General features: G+C 39.6%; 2 protein-coding genes across 3 annotated transcripts; both read left to right on the forward strand.

Moving 5' to 3' along the window:
• Positions 1–2,195: 2,195 nt before the first annotated feature.
• On the forward strand, positions 2,196–7,849 carry LOC113454152 (uncharacterized). Its single transcript, XM_087940794.1, has 6 exons — positions 2,196–2,838; positions 3,807–3,858; positions 4,926–5,113; positions 5,441–5,599; positions 6,593–6,781; positions 7,588–7,849. Exons 1-6 carry the CDS (start codon positions 2,683–2,685, stop codon positions 7,762–7,764), a joined length of 921 nt encoding a protein of 306 aa, XP_087796920.1. The 5' UTR covers positions 2,196–2,682; the 3' UTR covers positions 7,765–7,849.
• A 689-nt stretch (positions 7,850–8,538) lies between these two features.
• Positions 8,539–16,676, forward strand: LOC148124836 (uncharacterized). Of its 2 annotated transcripts, XM_087940638.1 has the most exons (7): positions 8,539–9,364; positions 10,389–10,440; positions 11,515–11,702; positions 12,029–12,187; positions 13,181–13,288; positions 14,511–14,663; positions 15,789–16,676. In XM_087940638.1, exons 1-6 carry the CDS (start codon positions 9,209–9,211, stop codon positions 14,622–14,624), a joined length of 777 nt encoding a protein of 258 aa, XP_087796764.1. In that variant the 5' UTR covers positions 8,539–9,208; the 3' UTR covers positions 14,625–14,663; positions 15,789–16,676. The 2 variants fall into 2 exon arrangements, with proteins under 2 accessions (XP_087796764.1, XP_087796763.1); XM_087940637.1 differs by lacking the exons at positions 8,539–9,364; positions 15,789–16,676 and adding an exon at positions 9,642–9,952 and having other exon boundaries at positions 14,511–14,689.
• The last annotated feature ends 529 nt before the right edge of the window (positions 16,677–17,205 follow it).

The raw sequence follows: 17,205 nt of genomic DNA on the forward strand, positions 1-17,205 counted from the left end.
TGATCCGGAGTGGACACCACACAGTTGCCAAACAGTGATGCATCTCATCTCATCTTACCCTACCCTACCCTACTCTGTTCTGTTCTGTTCTGTTCTGTTCTGTTCTTTTCTGCTCTACTCTACTCTACTCTACTCTACCCAGTCTACTCTACTCTGCTCTGCTCTTCATTCCATTCCATTCTATTCTATTCTTCCTTTTTCTCTTCAATGCATTTTGTCCCTCATAATTCTTTTTTTTTTTAACCCATGCAGGCTGCTCTAAACATGCTCACCAGGTGCCAGTCTCTTGAATATTCTGCCAGTGGTATTATGAGTGTCGCCATCCATCCTGGCATAGTCAAAACATCTAACATCCCAACTTTGCGTGTTTGACATGGGGGAAAAATATAATGCATTCCTATGTATTCAGACATCTATCAATCCACATAGACAGACACTTTAAATAATATATGAGTTATTTAATATGAACCCCCAAAAGTTTTAGTATTCTGATTATTTTGCTTGTTAGTGCTTTGTTTGATAAAATAATGTGCTGATGTAAAAATAGATATGTCAAATATCTCTGTGATGACCCAGGGTGGCATACAAAACAAACACAGTCACAAAAAACAAGCCCCTTTTATTCCTTCACTTTGCTTCCAAGCTCTAAATATCCTTGGCTGGAGACAAAAAACTCCCACACAAGCAGTTACAAGAAAGAGGAAATGCTGTTTAAATTATAAAGAGTAAAAAAACAACACAAACCAGGCAAGATAATGGCTGGAAGACATCCACAGATATCAGAACACACACTAGGAAGGACACCAAACTCAGAGAGGTACAATAAACTAAAGATATTTCCATGCTTTGTTTCCAGCTCTCACCAGTACGCATGTCTGTCCTCTTATCCAGTTGTCACAGCTGCAGCCCATGAAGAGGATCAAGGCCCTCTCCTCCCGAGTAGACCATGTCTCTCCCTTATCCTTTCCTTCCTGCATGCCCTAGGATGGAGACGGGATGGACCTGGGTCCTCCTCTGACTTCCCAGCTGGCCTCTGCCCTTCACCAGCCTCCTCCACAACCTCCGGAGCCACACTTCCACTCCCTGTCAACTGTTCCTCCTCTCCCTCAGAGTCAGTCTCCATCAGGGGCATGACAATCTCTGTTAAAACATCGAATTAGGTATAAAGACAAGGAATGTGAATTTTAAAAATAACAAATGCAACAATATTGCTTCCATGGAAATTAAAATCCATTTCCTCAGAAATCTGCTAAAACTCAGCCTCGTCCCTTTGAATTTCTTCAAGTCTGAGCGACTGATGATTTCCTTTATCTGCAGAGGAAAAAAACCGGTGCTTCTATGCAAAATGACAAAGACTCTGAACATGCCTTACATGAGATTCAAACCAAGGTTGAGACAGGGGAAGATTCACGTAGCAAAGCAAATAATAAGAGTTCCACTTTGCAAATATTAGAAGTGGATGAGGCCTGCTCATCCACGGTCAACTTAACTAACCCAAACTTAGGGATTTACATGAAGCTTGCATCATCAACCATCACAGGGGCTGTGCTTGTACAAACCAAAATGAGGTTGGTCTGTTTTATTACAAATTCTTCTCTATATTAGAGTTGAACATTTATGTCAAGAGGTCCAACTGCATTCTGCTGATCAGTTTAGGGGAGGGTTCTGGGCTGGCAGGAACGATTCTCTAAACTTCATGAGATCGTTTTTTGTGGCAGCTGGAAATCAGCATGGAAGAGAGCGCACAAAGCATCATGACTGTGTTGTCCAAGCTTTGTGAAGAGGACAAAGAGGACCTTGGTGGATTGGTTGGGCTGCCCAAATCCCTGGCGGTCCATCAGTTTCACCCAGATGTTTCAGCTCGTAACAGAGCAACAGGCGATGGAGCCTTTTTCCATTTACAGCAAAAAAAATCCCACCAACTTTCCAGAGTTTTCTCTTTCAACAAAGGTACTTATAGTTTTGTCCCTGTCCAAATAGGTCAGTGGTGCCCTTTCTGCCATTTTCTCAATCTGTTCTGGATAGTCCAGAATTTCTCCTTCGTTGTCCGTATCATCATGTTGGCTGCCCAGGGAAAGATCAAATAAGGGAGACCAGCTGCTGCCTGACAGGCAGTGAAAAGAAACCAAGGAAGGGACATTCCCAACTTCTCCCACTGTGCAAGATATTGTGGCAGATCTGCACATTGACTGTGTGGGAACCAGATCTCACAAGGAACAGGGTTGAAGGCAAGCCAGCTCCTTGGTGGCACTTTCCCATGAAAAGTGTGCCTCTGTCACAACTTCTGGATACAAACTGACCGTGAAGAATGACATTTAAGGCAAGGCACGCCTTTCCACTCTTTTTCCAGGGATGAATTCAGAAACAGGAGTGTCCTAGGAAATATATTACAGCCCTGGGTGCAAGTAAGTCATAAATATATTCTGAAGAGCAGCAGCTTGTTTTCCTGATTGTTCCTTCAGTTATAGGCAAGCAATGCTGGCTTTTGAAATAATTAAAATAGCTGTGGACAGAGTCGCTGGGAGTTGGCAGCCAACGAGTTTAATAATAAATACATTTCCTCAAAAGATCTAAAGGTGGGTGTTGTCCATTCATTATAATGTTATATCTCCCATTATGAGAAGAAGCATTTGAAACATATCATAGTGCAAGTTGCAAGCAGAAGCTGCAGCTCCTGGAGAGATGGCAAAATCAATGGATTTCTGTGTTTTCAGTGTTCTGGTGACTGGATCTGATCGTGGGATTGGTCTGGGTCTGGTGAAGAGATTTCTGGAGCTGCCCTATCCACCCAAATGGGTCTTTGCTACAACTCTTGATCTGGAAGGAAAAGAAACCGAGGTAAGAATTAGTTTGTACAGGATATAGTGATTCGGAATTTGAACTGAGGCTGAATGTCAGCCTTGCATTTTGAATATCCCAGGAATATTCTGACCCAACTACATTTACACACCAATTATATTCTTTCCTTTCGCAGCAGGCAGATGGAATTCCTTCTGTTTAAACGGTAAAGAGTTCCCCTTTTCTTTTTTCCTTTTCCTTAAATTCTATTGACTTGGTTATTATGTATTAATTTTTCTCACTGCATAATCCCCGTTGTTTCTTCTTCTCCATAGCATAATTTGTTTCTTATATTCAACCAAAAATATTTTTTTAAAAAACATTGCCATTCAAAGCAGAGGAATAGAGTTAAGTAGAGGAAAATATCAAGCAAAATAAATTAAGGGATAATACAAAACGTAAGTGAGTCAGTGAAAAGAACATGTAATTAAATCTACTTCACACCAACAAAATCTATTAATTTTTTTGATCGTATCCCAAGGGCAAGCTCTGTCATAAATACTCTGTTTCATGCATTATATTCCTGGAAAACAAAATGTGAGTTGATCAAGTTGTTTGTCCACCAATGGGCTATTTTGCTCCTAGTTGTCCAGATAAACATTGAATAGATAAGCTATTCTACACAATAAGACTCAGAATTCAAGGGTGAATTCAGGACTGAGCCATTAATTTTATAGTGGGGGGGTCCCCTTAAAAAGCTTTGAATCTACAGTAGAGTGTAGAGGGTTTTGAGGGGAGCATTACATGATTGGGTTGGGTTAAGTTGAATGGATTAAGATCCTAAATTGCATTAAACTTTAATTTAGTTTCTTAAATTTTGTTTGGTTCAGAAAGAGCTGTTACACATCCACTGAAGCAGAAATTACATATCATTCCTGCTTTTGAGATTGTTTCCCATGGCATCCAGCTCTTATCATTCTCTGAATTTTAACTCACAGAACAATCTCAGATCTTTTTTCTCTCTCCAGGAACTAAGAGAGTTGGCTTGCCAACATCCGAATCTGGTGGTATTGCAGTTAGGTAAGTTTCAAGAGCCATGTGAAAATGGGACAAGTTTGGTATTAGAGGAATGTCCAGAGCAAGAAAATTCAAAGTTATTCTCGGAACTAACCAAAGCTGTAAACATTATTGGTTGGGTTCATGAAAGTCAGCTTCCCAGAGGGAAGAGAATTTAACTTACATGCCTCCACATGTTAGAATAGCATGTGAGGATGTTCTGAAAACTAGGTCTCATGGTAAATATCTGCAATTACAGGCTGTTCCATTTGAAGAAAGACTCTGTGACTTTGGGGTTGAAAGACTTCACATATATACTGTTGATATGATGCGATGGTTAAACAATAAGCTCGGTGGTGGTGATGGTTGTGGCTTGGTTCACAGTGGTTACTTTGAGTTGGGGTAGATTGTTGTGTGACCCCACCCCCCAGTTAAATAAAGATAAACTGCTTCCCCTTCCAAGAGGTGGGCAGTCAGATAAGGGTCCATGCATGGGCATCTGACAGAAAGTAACATCTGCACCTCTGTTTTGAGAAGGGAAGAGACTGTACACAGCAGTGCTTGTCAAAATTAGCAGCTTTAAGAAATGTGGACTTCCGACCCTCAGAACTGAACGCCAAACTGTCCCGAGAATCTGTAAACTTATGGAATATTTTTGCAGCCCTGACATATTATGTATTAGGCAAACTTTATATTAACTCACAGGGTCCAGGAAGACCTCATGTGCATCTTTATATTTTTATTGTTTTATTCAATTTCTATAGTCGCCCATCTCAATGTAATTGATTTCAATTGTTGGTCTGGGTTTGAGTGTTGGAGAAACAGAATCAGTTGTGAGTTTGTGCTTTTGGTTATAAAGCCACGATTTGGATATAGTGTGTAAAGACCATCTGAGTTTAGCGCTCTGCGGGAGTCAGTTCAGAGCAGAGAAACTAGGTCGACTTGTGTGATCATAAAAGTTCTTTCTTTGAAGTTTGAAGGTGGTTAGTGGTGTGAAGAGACACCAAGACACACTGGTTTCAGGAAGCTTTTGCCTTGCAGTTACAGAACTTCATGTTGCTGTTGTTTCCATAACCTTGTTTATTCCTTAGATGTTACTAAACTTGAAAGCATCCAGGCCGCTCAGCAAGAAGTGCAGAAATGTGTTGGAGAAGGTGGCCTGACCATCCTATACAACAATGCCGGCATTTGGACTTTCACTGACCTGCAAACAGAAAATGCCAAGAATATGATGAATGTTTATTCTGTCAATACCATTGGTCCATTACAAATGAGCCAGGTTCGTTTAGGAACAAAACACCTTTCAATCAAAGGAAGACTTTTAATAAAAGAGAAAAAAAAGATGGAACCATTGAATTCAGTATAATTAGGGGGCTTGGTACCACTGTGGTGCTCAAACCCTAGAAATTGTATATTGATTTGCAAATGAGGGATGTGGTTTTTTTTCAGGGAGTGTTGGAATATAGTAGTTTTCCTGGGTGTGTTCAGATTATGATGAGTCTCTGAAGGTCCCCTTGGAAAAGAGACAGAAGACCTTTCCCGGTCATTGTACAGCTCCTTTCCTTAGAAATGACTGCAGCTCCTTCTCTTTCCTTCTCTCTACAAGGCCTTCCTACCCCTGCTGAAGAAGGCAGCCCGGAGAAGCCCATGTCAAGGGCTGAGCAGCTCCAAGGCAGCCATTATTAATATGAGCAGCATTGGGGGTTCGATTGAACTTATGGCTCTTTGGGACCAATATCAAGTACTTGGATACCGCTGCTCTAAGGTATCTTGTGAGTTCTTTTATGTGGACCTGCCTGCAGGTATTGGGACCTCCTTTTTCATCCATGGGGACATGTGTCCATGCTTCTGTGTCCCTGCTAAATATGCATATTAATCCATTGCTGAGATGCAACCCTGTGTGGTGTCCCACTTCTGGGTCAGCAATGATGCTTTATTGCTGTCATCTGTGCTCTTCTACAAGCAGTTTCCCCAGTTTTGATGCAGAAGTCTTGTATGAAAGCGCTCCCTTCCACTTTTGAGCTCTTCCTCACAAGAACCTGGTTCAAATTCAGTAGGAAAGGATTCTTTGAAAAAGAAAACTCATTTAGTTTTGGAGCATGGGTTACCTCTAATGTAAGGACTGAGATAAAGAAAAGAAAAAAAGTAAGTTGAGCAGGTTGTTTTTGTACAACCAAAATGTTACCACTTTCATTTATTGTATAAAAGTCAACTGCTCCTCAGGACCAATATAAAAAATATATCAGTGGGAATGTTTGTCTTGGGATGGTGCAAATAATTATTTGCAAAAAGCAGCTCCATTGGTACCTTGGTACTCAACTTCTTTGAAACTCATCAAATTGGTGCTCAATGTATTTTGACATGAAAATTTTGTCCTGGTACTTATCATTTGTTTGGTACTAAAGTGCACAAGCTAGAATATATTGGTGCCAGTTGCTTTGTGACTCATTACATTAATCCTTATGGAAAAAATTTGTTTGCTACTCATCATGATTAACCGAGGTACCACTCTATTTAATGGGAAATTGTTTTGACAGGCCAAAGAGGTTATTAAGCCTGACATATATTTTGCTTGCATGAGATGAAGAATAATTAAACATTTTCTCTCTTGTGTGACCTCAAGGAATTTTTCAGTTGATTGCTGATGCGCCTCATGGACCTTTCCAGGCCTGTGTAACATTTTTATCTCCACTTTATCCTTCCCTTTTTTCCTTCAATGCATTTTCCCCTCATAGTCTTTTTTTCCTTATTCTTATAGGCTGCTCTAAACATGCTCACCAAGTGTCAGTCTCTTGGATATTCAGCCGATGGTATCATGACTGTGGCCATCCACCCTGGATTGGTTCATGCTACTCATAATCCACTTGTAAGTTGGAAAACCAATAAAGAAGAATATTTGCAGTTCAGGGTTGAAATGAGAGGTCTTTGGTGCTTTCTGAACTTGGTTGTTTTCATGTAGATATTTCATTACCCAATTAAGTAACATCATTAGTGCTAGGGATGTTGTTCTCTAGTACTGATGACTAGCATTGATGATGTTGCCTCGTTTGGTTAATGAAATGTCTTCAAGAAAATAACCAAGCTCAGAGAGCATCATGGGCCCCCAACCGTATTAATGATGAGTCCCTGAAAGTGTTGGTATCCTGATTATTTGGGTCTTTAGTGCTTTGTTTGATGAAATAATGTGGTAGTATAAAAATAGTCACATCAACTACATCTGTTAAAGTTAGTCTACTTGTTGAATTAAAGCATTGAATGAGATGTAAAGACATTGAAGGAACAGAAATTTTAATCGAACAAACTGAAAAATCCCCCCCTATAAAAGTTAAAGTCCGTTTTCCCTTAAGAGGAAATCTACTAAATCTAACCTTCTCATCTTTGAATCTCTTCTACTGGTGATTCTGCCTATTTGCAGAGTGCTCTTTCTACTGGAAAGCATGGGCTTATATACAAAATGTCAAGGACTCTGTCCATGCCATACATGAGATTCAAAACAGGATTGACACATTTGTTTTGGAAATCATAACAGCAAAGCAAGTAATAAAAGTTCCACTTTGCAAATATTAGGAGTAAGTGGATGAGGCCTGCTCATTGACGCTCAACTTAACGAACCCAAATTTAGGGATTTACACGATGCTTTGCATCATCACCCATCACAGGGGCTGTGCTTGTACAAGCCAAAATGAGGTTGGTCTGTTTTAGAGTTGAACATTTATGTCAAGAGGTCCAACTGCATTCTGCGGATCCGTTTAGGGGAGGGTTCTGGGCTGGCTGGACCGATTCTCTACATTTCACAAGATCCCTTTTTTGTGGCAGCCGGAAATCAGCGTGGAAGAGAGCACACAAGGCATTATGACTGTGTTGTCCAACCTTTGTGAAGAGGACAACGGGACCTTTCTGGATTATTTGGGTCAGCGACTTCCCTGGTGATCCATCAGTCCCACCTTAACATCATGGACATGTAATAAAGTGAGGAGAAATAAATAAATAAATAAATAATTGAATGGCATGAAAATCTTGGTTTTGTGTTCTCTTTTTTTCAGAAGAAAGCAAATAATAAGAGTTCTACTTTGCAAGTACCCATGTGAAGTTACTCTGAACTATATTTGCTGAACTACAGTTTTGAATGTAGACTTGCAAGGCGTGCTCATGTGTGGTTAATTTAATTTAACTCATCCAAATTTAGGAATTTTCATAATGTTTTGCATCATCATGCATCATAGGCACTGTGCTCATATATCTCTATAAGCCAAAATGAGATGGGCTCATTTAATACAAATCCATCTCAGTTAGTGTTGAACATTTATGGACAAGAAGTCCGTCTGCTGACCATAAATCCTTACCAGGGTAAGGATTCTGGGCTGGGCCAAATTGATTCTCTAAACTTCATGAGATCTTTTTGGGGGGCAGTTGGAAATGAGCATGGAAAAGAGCACACAAGACATTGTGACAATGTTGTCCAAGCTTTGTGAAGAGGACAAAGAGGACCTTGGTGGATTGGTTGGGCTGCCCAAATCCCTGGTGGTCCATCAGTTTCACCCAGATGTTTCAGCTCGTAACAGAGCAACAGGCGATGGAGCCTTTTTCCATTTACAGCAAAAAAAATCCCACCAACTTTCCAGAGTTTTCTCTTTCAACAAAGGTACTTATAGTTTTGTCCCTGTCCAAATAGGTCAGTGGTGCCCTTTCTGCCATTTTCTCAATCTGTTCTGGATAGTCCAGAATTTCTCCTTCGTTGTCCGTATCATCATGTTGGCTGCCCAGGGAAAGATCAAATAAGGGAGACCAGCTGCTGCCTGACAGGCAGTGAAAAGAAACCAAGGAAGGGACATTCCCAACTTCTCCCACTGTGCAAGATATTGTGGCCGATCTGCACATTGACTGTGTGGGAACCAGATCTCACAAGGAACAGGGTTGAAGGCAAGCCAGCTCCTTGGTGGCACTTTCCCATGATAAGTGTGACTCTGTCACAACTTCTGGATACAAACTGACCACGAAGAATGACATTTAAGGCAAGGCACGCCTTTCCACTCTTTTTCCAGGGATGAATTCAGAAACAGGAGTGTCCAAGGAAATATATTACAGCCCTGGGTGCAAGTAAGTCATAAATATATTCTGAAGAGCAGCAGCTTGTTTTCCTGATTGTTCCTTCAGTTATAGGCAAGCAATGCTGGTTTTTGAAATAATTAAAATAGTTGTGGACAGAGTCGCTGGGAGTTGGCAGCCAACGAGTTTAATACTAAATACATTTCCTCAAAAGATCTAAAGGTGGGTGTTGTCCATTCATTATAATGTTATATCTCCCACTGTGAGAAGAAGCGTTTGAAACATACCACTGCGCAAGTTGCAAGCAGAAGCTGCAGCTCCTGGAGAGATGGCAAAATCAATGGATTTCTGTGTTTTCAGTGTTCTGGTGACGGGATCTGATCGCGGGATTGGTCTGGGTCTGGTGAAGAGATTTCTGGAGCTGCCCTATCCACCCAAGTGGGTCTTTGCTACAACTCTTGACCTGGAAGGAAAAGAAACCAAGGTAAGAATTAGTTAGTACAGGATGGGTTGGAAATAGTGATTCGGAATTTGAACTGAGGCTGAATGTCAACCTTGCATTTTGAATATCCCAGGAAAATTCTGACCCAACTACATTTACACACCAATTATATTCTTTCCTTTCGCAGCAGGCAGATGGAATTCCTTCTGTTTAAACAGTAAAGAGTTCCCCTTTTCTTTTTTCCTTTTCCTTAAATTCTATTGAATTTAAATTCTATAGAATTTCCTTAAATTCTATTAATTCTATCTTGGTTATTATGTATTAATTTTTCTCACTGCATAATCCCCGTTGTTTCTTCTTCTCCATAGCATAATTTGTTTCTTATATTCAACCAAAAATATTTTTTTAAAAAACAATGCGATTCAAAGCAGAGGAATAGAGTTAAGTAGAGGAAAATATCAAGCAAAATAAATTAAGGGATAATACAAAAGGTAAGTGAGTCAGTGAAAAGAACATGTAATTAAATCTACTTCACACCAACAAAATCTATTAATTTTTTTGATCGTATCCCAAGGGCAAGCTCTGTCATAAATACTCTGTTTCATGCATTATATTCCTGGAAAACAAAATGTGAGTTGATCAAGTTGTTTGTCCACCAATGGGCTATTTTGCTCCTAGTTGTCCAGATAAACATTTAATAGATAAGCTATTCTACACAATAAGACTCAGAATTCAAGGGTGAATTCAGGACTGAGCCATTAATTTTATAGTGGGGGGGTCCCCTTAAAAAGCTTTGAATCTACAGTAGAGTGTAGAGGGTTTTGAGGGGAGCAATATATGGTTGGGTTGGGTTAAGTTGAATGGATTAAGATCCTAAATTGCATTAAACTTTAATTTAGTTTCTTAAATTTTGTTTGGTTCAGAAAGACTTGTTGAAAGACATCTAATGAAGGAGAAATCACATATCATTCCTGCTTTTGAGATTGTTTTCCGTGGCATCCAGCTCATATCATTCTCTGTGAATTTTAACTCACAGAACAATCTAAGATCTTTTTTCTCTCTCCAGGAACTAAGAGAGTTGGCTTGCCAACATCCGAATCTGGTGGTATTGCAATTAGGTAAGTTTCAAGAGCCATGTGAAAATGGGACAAGTTTGGTATTAGAGGAATGTCCAGAGCAAGAAAATTCAAAGTTATTCTCGGAACTAACCAAAGCTGTAAACATCGTTGGTTGGGTTCATGAAAGTCAGCTTCCCAGAGGGAAGAGAATTTAACTTACATGCCTCCACATGTTAGAATAGCATGTGAGGATGTTCTGAAAACTAGGTCTCATGGTAAATATCTGCAATTACAGGCTGTTCCATTTGAAGAAAGACTCTGTGACTTTGGGGTTGAAGGACTTCACATATATACTGTTGATATGATGCTATGGTTAAACAATAAACTCAGTTGGTGGTGGTGATGGTTGTGGCTTGGTTCACAGTGGTTACTTTGAGTTGGGGTAGATTGTTGTGTGACACCCCCCCTCCAGTTAAATAAAGATAAACTGATTCCCCTTCCAAGCGGTGGGCAGTCAGATAAGGGTCCATGAATGGGCATCTGACAGAAAGTAACATCTGCACCTCTGTTTTGAGAAGGGGAGAGACTGTACACAGCAGGGCTTGTCAAAATTAGCAGCTTTAAGAAATGTGGACTTCCGACCCTCAGAACTGAACGCCAAACTGTCCCGAGAATCTGTAAACTTATGGAATATTTTTGCAGCCCTGACATATTATGTATTAGGCAAACTTTATATTAACTCACAGGGTCCAGGAAGACCTCATGTGCATCTTTATATTTTTATTGTTTTATTCAATTTCTATAGTCGCCCATCTCAATGTAATTGATTTCAATTGTCGGTCTGGGTTTGAGTGTTGGAGAAACAGAATCAGTTGTGAGTTTGTGCTTTTGGTTATAAAGCCACGATTTGGATATAGTGTGCAAAGACCACCTGAGTTTAGCGCTCTGCGGGAGTCAGTTCAGAGCAGAGAAACTAGGTCGACTTGTGTGATCATAAAAGTTCTTTCTTTGAAGTTTGAAGGTGGTTAGAGGTGTGAAGAGACACTAAGACACACTGTGGTTTCAGGAAGCTTTTGCCTTGCAGTTACAGAACTTCATGTTGCTGATGTTTCCATAACCTTGTTTATTCCTTAGATGTTACTAAACTTGAAAGCATCCAGGCCGCTCAGCAAGAAGTGCAGAAATGTGTTGGAGAAGGTGGCCTGACCATCCTATACAACAATGCCGGCATTGGGACTTTCACTGACCTGCAAACAGAAAATGCCAAGAATATGATGAACGTTTATTCTGTCAATACCATTGGTCCATTACAAATGAGCCAGGTTCGTTTAGGAACAAAACACCTTTCAATCAAAGGAAGACTTTTAATAAAAGAGAAAAAAAAGATTGAACCATTGAATTCAGTATAATTCGGGGGCTTGGTACCACTGTGGTGCTCAAACCCTAGAAATTGTATATTGATTTGCAAATGAGGGATGCGGGTTTTTTCAGGGAGTGTTGGAATATAGTAGTTTTCCTGGGTGTGTTCAGATTATGATGAGTCTCTGAAGGTCCCCTTGGAAAAGAGACAGAAGACCTTTCCCAGTCATTGTACAGTTCCTTTCCTTAGAAATGACTGCAGCTCCTTCTCTTTCCTTCTCTCTACAAGGCCTTCCTACCCCTGCTGAAGAAGGCAGCCCGGAGAAGCCCATGTCAAGGGCTGAGCAGCTCCAAGGCAGCCATTATTAATATGAGCAGCATTGTGGGTTCGATTGAACTTATGGCTCTTTGGGACCAATATCAAGTACTTGGATACCGCTGCTCTAAGGTATCTTGTGAGTTCTTTTATGTGGACCTGCCTGCAGGTATTGGGACCTCCTTTTTCATCCATGGGGGCACATGTCCATGCTTCTGTGTCCCTGCTAAATATGCATATTAATCCATTGCTGAGATGCAACCCTGTGTGGTGTCCCACTTCTGGGTCAGCAATGATGCTTTATTGCTGTCATCTGTGCTCTTCTACAAGCAGTTTCCCCAGTTTTGATGCAGAAGTCTTGTATGAAAGCGCTCCCTTCCACTTTTGAGCTCTTCCTCACAAGAACCTGGTTCAAATTCAGTAGGAAAGGATTCTTTGAAAAAGAAAACTCATTTAGTTTTGGAGCATGGTTTACCTCTAATGTAAGGACTGAGATAAAGAAAAGAAAAAAAGTAAGTTGAGCAGGTTGTTTTTGTACAACCAAAATGTTACCACTTTCATTTATTGTATAAAAGTCAACTGCTCCTCAGGACCAATATAAAAAATATATCAGTGGGAATGTTTGTCTTGGGATGGTGCAAATAATTATTTGCAAAAAGCAGCTCCATTGGTACTTTGGTACTCAACTTCTTTGAAACTCATCAAGTTGGTGCTCAATGTATTTTGACATGAAAATTTTGTCCTGGTACTTATCGTTTGTTTGGTACTAAAATGCACAAGCTAGAATATATCGGTGCCAGTTGCTTTGTGACTCATTACATTAATCCTTATGGAAAAAAATTGTTTGCTACTCATCATGATTAACCGAGGTACCACTCTATTTAATGGGAAATTGTTTTGACAGGCCAAAGAGGTTATTAAGCCTGACACATATTTTGCTTGCATGAGATGAAGAATAATTAAACATTTTCTCTCTTGTGTGACCTCAAGGAATTTTTCAGTTGATTGCTGATGCGCCTCATGGACCTTTCCAGGCCTGTGTAACAGTTTTATCTCCACTTTATCCTTCCCTTTTTTCCTTCAATGCATTTTCCCCTCATAGTCTTTTTTTCCTTATTCTTATAGACTGCTCTAAACATGCTCACCAAGTGTCAGTCTCTTGGATATTCAGCCGATGGTATCATGACTGTGGCCATCCACCCTGGATCTGTTAATACTTCTAACAACTTAGATGTAAGTTGGAAAACCAATAAGGGAGAATATTTGCAGTTCAGGATTGAAATGAGAGGTCTTTGGTGCTTTCTGAACTTGGTTGTTTTCATGTAGATGTTTCATTACCCAACTAAATAACATCAAGTCCTAGTGATGTTGTTCTCTAGTACTGATGACTAGCATTGATGATGTTGCCTAGTTTGGTTAATGAAATGTCTTCAAGAAAAAAACCAAGCTCAGAGATCACCAAGGATCCCTCATGACATAGGAAAAGGTAGAACACATTCAGTTATCTATGAATCAACATAGACAGACAGTTTCAAAGACATTTGACTGATAAAGGAGAATATTTATAGGTCAAGTTTGAACTGGAGATCCTTGGTGGTCTATGAGCTCGTTTGTTTTCTTGCAAATATTTCATTACCAAATTAGGTAATACCAGTACACTGATGATGTTACCTACTTTGGTTAATGAAATGTCTTCAAGAAAACAACCAACCTCAGAGAGCACCAAGGACCCCACATATATGAATGACTTAATGATGAGTCTCTGAAAGTTTTGGTATTCTGATTATTTGTGTTTCTAGTGCTTTGTTTGATGAAATTATGTGCTAGTATAAAAATAGACACATCAACTACGTCTGTTAAAGTTAGTCTACTTGTTGAATTAAAGCATTGAATGAGATGTAAAGACATTGAAGGAACAGAAATTTTAATCGAGCAAACTGAACAATCTTTCCCTATAAAAGTTAAAGTCTGTTTTCCCTTAAGAGGAAATCTACTAAATCTTACCTTCTCATCTTTGAATCTCTTCTACTGGTGATTCTGCCTATTTGCAGAGCGCTCTTTCTACTGGAAAGCATGGGCTTATATACAAAATGTCAAGGACTCTGTCCATGCCATACATGAGATTCAAAGCAGGATTGACACATTTGTTTTGGAAATCATAACAGCAAAGCAAGTAATAAAAGTTCCACTTTGCAAATATTAGAAGTAAGTGGATATGAGGCCTGCTCATTCATGCTCAACTTAACGAAGCCATATTTAGGGATTTACATGATGCTTTGCATCATCACCCATCACAGGGGCTGTGCTTGTACAAGCCAAAATGAGGTTGGTCTGTTTTAGAGTTGAACATTTATGTCAAGAGGTCCAACTGCATTCTGCGGATCTCTTTAGGGGAGGGGTTCTGGGCTGGCAGGACCGATTCTCTACATTTCACAAGATCCTTTTTTTGTGGCAGCCGGAAATCAGCGTGGAAGAGAGCACACAAGGCATCATGACTGTGTTGTCCAACCTTTGTGAAGAGGACAACGGGACCTTTCTGGATTATTTGGGTCAGCGACTTCCCTGGTGATCCATCAGTCCCACCTTAACATCATGGTCATATAATAAAGTGAGGAGAAATAAATAAACAAACAAATAAATAAATAATTGAATGGCATGAAAATCTTGGTTTTGTTTTCTCTTTCCTTCGGAAGGATTTTTTAAAATTAATATTTAATGTTTAATGTGTCTTATGCAATATGAGAGGATGAAGAATTAAACCTTACATCAAACCTGTACCATAATCTGTTAGTTTCCAATACTTTTTTCACAACATATACCTTAAACATATCCCTATAAACACATATATGCAAATCAACACACACACACATATGCAAAAGTAGAGAGAAAAACAAAGTAAAAGAGAAAAGAAAGATAATTAAAAAAATACGAATCAGAAAAAAATAAGCAACTTCCAACCATCTTTTCAACAATTATAAACCAACTCATTGTCCTTCTTACCTCTTCAATATTACAAAATCCCATATTCCATTCTTTTTTTAGTCGTCAAATCCAGAATTCGTTATTATTTCATTTTTTGCCATTTCCATCAAAAATGTCCACAAGGTTTGCAATATTTTATAAAATTATATTTTGTTTTGTACTTATCCAAACAGGGGAGTTTTTCTATTTCTGCAAGAGTTGGTATTTTTACACTCCTTTCTTCTATTGTGGGTGTTTCAGTATTCCTCCATCATTGTGCATGTTACAATCTTGGCAAAGCTATGAATATACCTGTACCTGAAATGAACAGGAGAGTAATTATTTGCCACTCCTTCCAGGTAGGAAAAAGGAACATTCTTTCATTTGAACTTTACATCTGGTCATTGTTTTAAGGGCCCTTCTAGGCTGGATGTTTCAAGAAAGGAAATAAACAAACCCAGAGTTCTTTTGAGGGCACCGAACTACAGTTTAGGTGAAATGGTTTTTCCCTGACTTCCAGAGCTTTTAAAACCTGCCAAAGACTTTTGTCTTGTGGTCTCCTTATGGGGAGCCACTGTATGGAGTACTTTTGTCGTGGAAAGACAGGCTATTAAGATTTTTCAACAGTTTTAGAAGGGGGTGTGCCGTATTCCTTATTATAGTCCTTCCAATGAAAGGAAGAGATATTTGAAGGAAGTGTTCCAAGCAAATTGGAAGCAGAAGCTGCAGCTCCTGGAGAGATGGCAACATCACTGAATTTCTGCGTTTTCAGCGTTCTGGTGACAGGATCCAATCGGGGGATCGGTCTGGGTTTGGTGAAGAGGTTTCTGGAGCTGCCCTACCCACCCAAGTGGGTCTTTGTTACAATCCTCGATCTGGAAGGAAACGAAACGAAGGTGAGAATCACCTAATCTAGCAGGTACAGTAGTTATTGTGTTGAATGGAGGTTGGAATGACCCTCGATGCAAGTCCTCAGTTGGCCAGGGTGCTCACAGGTGACTGGGGGCCTCCTGTTTTTATCCCCACACCTGCTTGTTCCCAAAGGTTGTGGTCAGGGAGAAAAGAACTGAAGGTACCATCTACACTAACCAAGCTTCCAGATGGAAGACAGAAGAAAGTGTGACCTTGAAAACTGAGTAGCAAATTACTCAAAAGATTTACATCACAATTAATTATCTTATCCTGTAGTGATGGCAGAGATGAGCAAGCTGGCCAGATTGTCCTCTGCAGCACAGGATACAGTTTCTCCAGTTAAGAAAATCAGAGGTAGCACTGAGGTGTGGACTGTTTCTTGGGGACACTATGGATTCACACATTATGTTAAGCTTCAAAGTGGTTTGTTTCCATTTGTTTTATTGGAGCTGTAATATTGCACAGCTGCCATTTAATGAAAAAGACACTTCGTACTTTTCCTGGTTGGTTCACTTTTTAATATTATTCTTTTTAGAATCTTGCTCAGCTTGTTACTTGCTCCTGGTATGTATAATTACAAGATTTAATTCCTGAAGGTTTTGTTTTGTTCAGCTAGTAAAATTCTACAGCTGCCATTTAGTAAAGAAGAAAGTGTACACCTTTCCTGTTTGCTCTTGTTTTTTTTAAATATCGACGTCTTTAATATCCTGCTCAAATTATTATCTGCTTCTTGTACATAATTGTGAGTTGTAACTGATAATAAAATGCCCTATGATCTTTTATGTCCCCACTAGGAGATGAAAGAGTTGGCTTGCAATCACCCATATCTGGTATTGTTGCAGTTAGGTAAGTTTCAAGGAGCCTGCGCAAATAGGACACATTTTGTTCTACACAAATGTAGTATGTACTACACAAATGTAGTACGAATCTAGAAGCCATTCTTGGAACTAACATGACTTGCAGAGTCCCTCGTGGTAAACCCAGATAGTGACTCTGCTGGATATTTTTTTAGAGTTTGGCTGGTTTGGCTATTGATTTTGTGGTATTTTTTAGGGTTTGGCTAGTATGTGTCATGTAAATGATGGCAGTTGTGTAGTTTGTCAGTTAACAGAATGAGTTACAGCCATAAGCTCTGGGCTGCAAAATACCGATGAGAATGACATGTCAGGAACAAGAGAAAGAAAACTGACGAAGATGTTGAGACTCTAGATAGAGTGCAGAGAAGAGCAACAAAAATGATTAGGTGACTGTTGGCTACAACATATCAAGAACGGTTG

This window comes from Pseudonaja textilis, chromosome 11 (assembly GCF_049901715.1).
Source record: "Pseudonaja textilis isolate UNSWEBS1 chromosome 11, rPseTex1.2, whole genome shotgun sequence".
Lineage (NCBI taxonomy): Eukaryota > Metazoa > Chordata > Lepidosauria > Squamata > Elapidae > Pseudonaja > Pseudonaja textilis.

Coding starts and splice junctions, on each gene's coding strand:
- LOC113454152 (XM_087940794.1), top strand. CDS start 2,683: ATGGCAAAATCAATGGATTTCTGTGTTTTCAGTGTTCTGGTGACTGGA. Junction 2,839..3,806: donor TGGAAGGAAAAGAAACCGAG/GTAAGAATTAGT, acceptor TTCTCTCTCCAG/GAACTAAGAGAGTTGGCTTG. Junction 6,782..7,587: donor GGTGCTTTCTGAACTTGGTT/GTTTTCATGTAG, acceptor GGATCCGTTTAG/GGGAGGGTTCTGGGCTGGCT.
- LOC148124836 (XM_087940638.1), top strand. CDS start 9,209: ATGGCAAAATCAATGGATTTCTGTGTTTTCAGTGTTCTGGTGACGGGA. Junction 9,365..10,388: donor TGGAAGGAAAAGAAACCAAG/GTAAGAATTAGT, acceptor TTCTCTCTCCAG/GAACTAAGAGAGTTGGCTTG. Junction 13,289..14,510: donor ATACTTCTAACAACTTAGAT/GTAAGTTGGAAA, acceptor TTTTTGTGGCAG/CCGGAAATCAGCGTGGAAGA.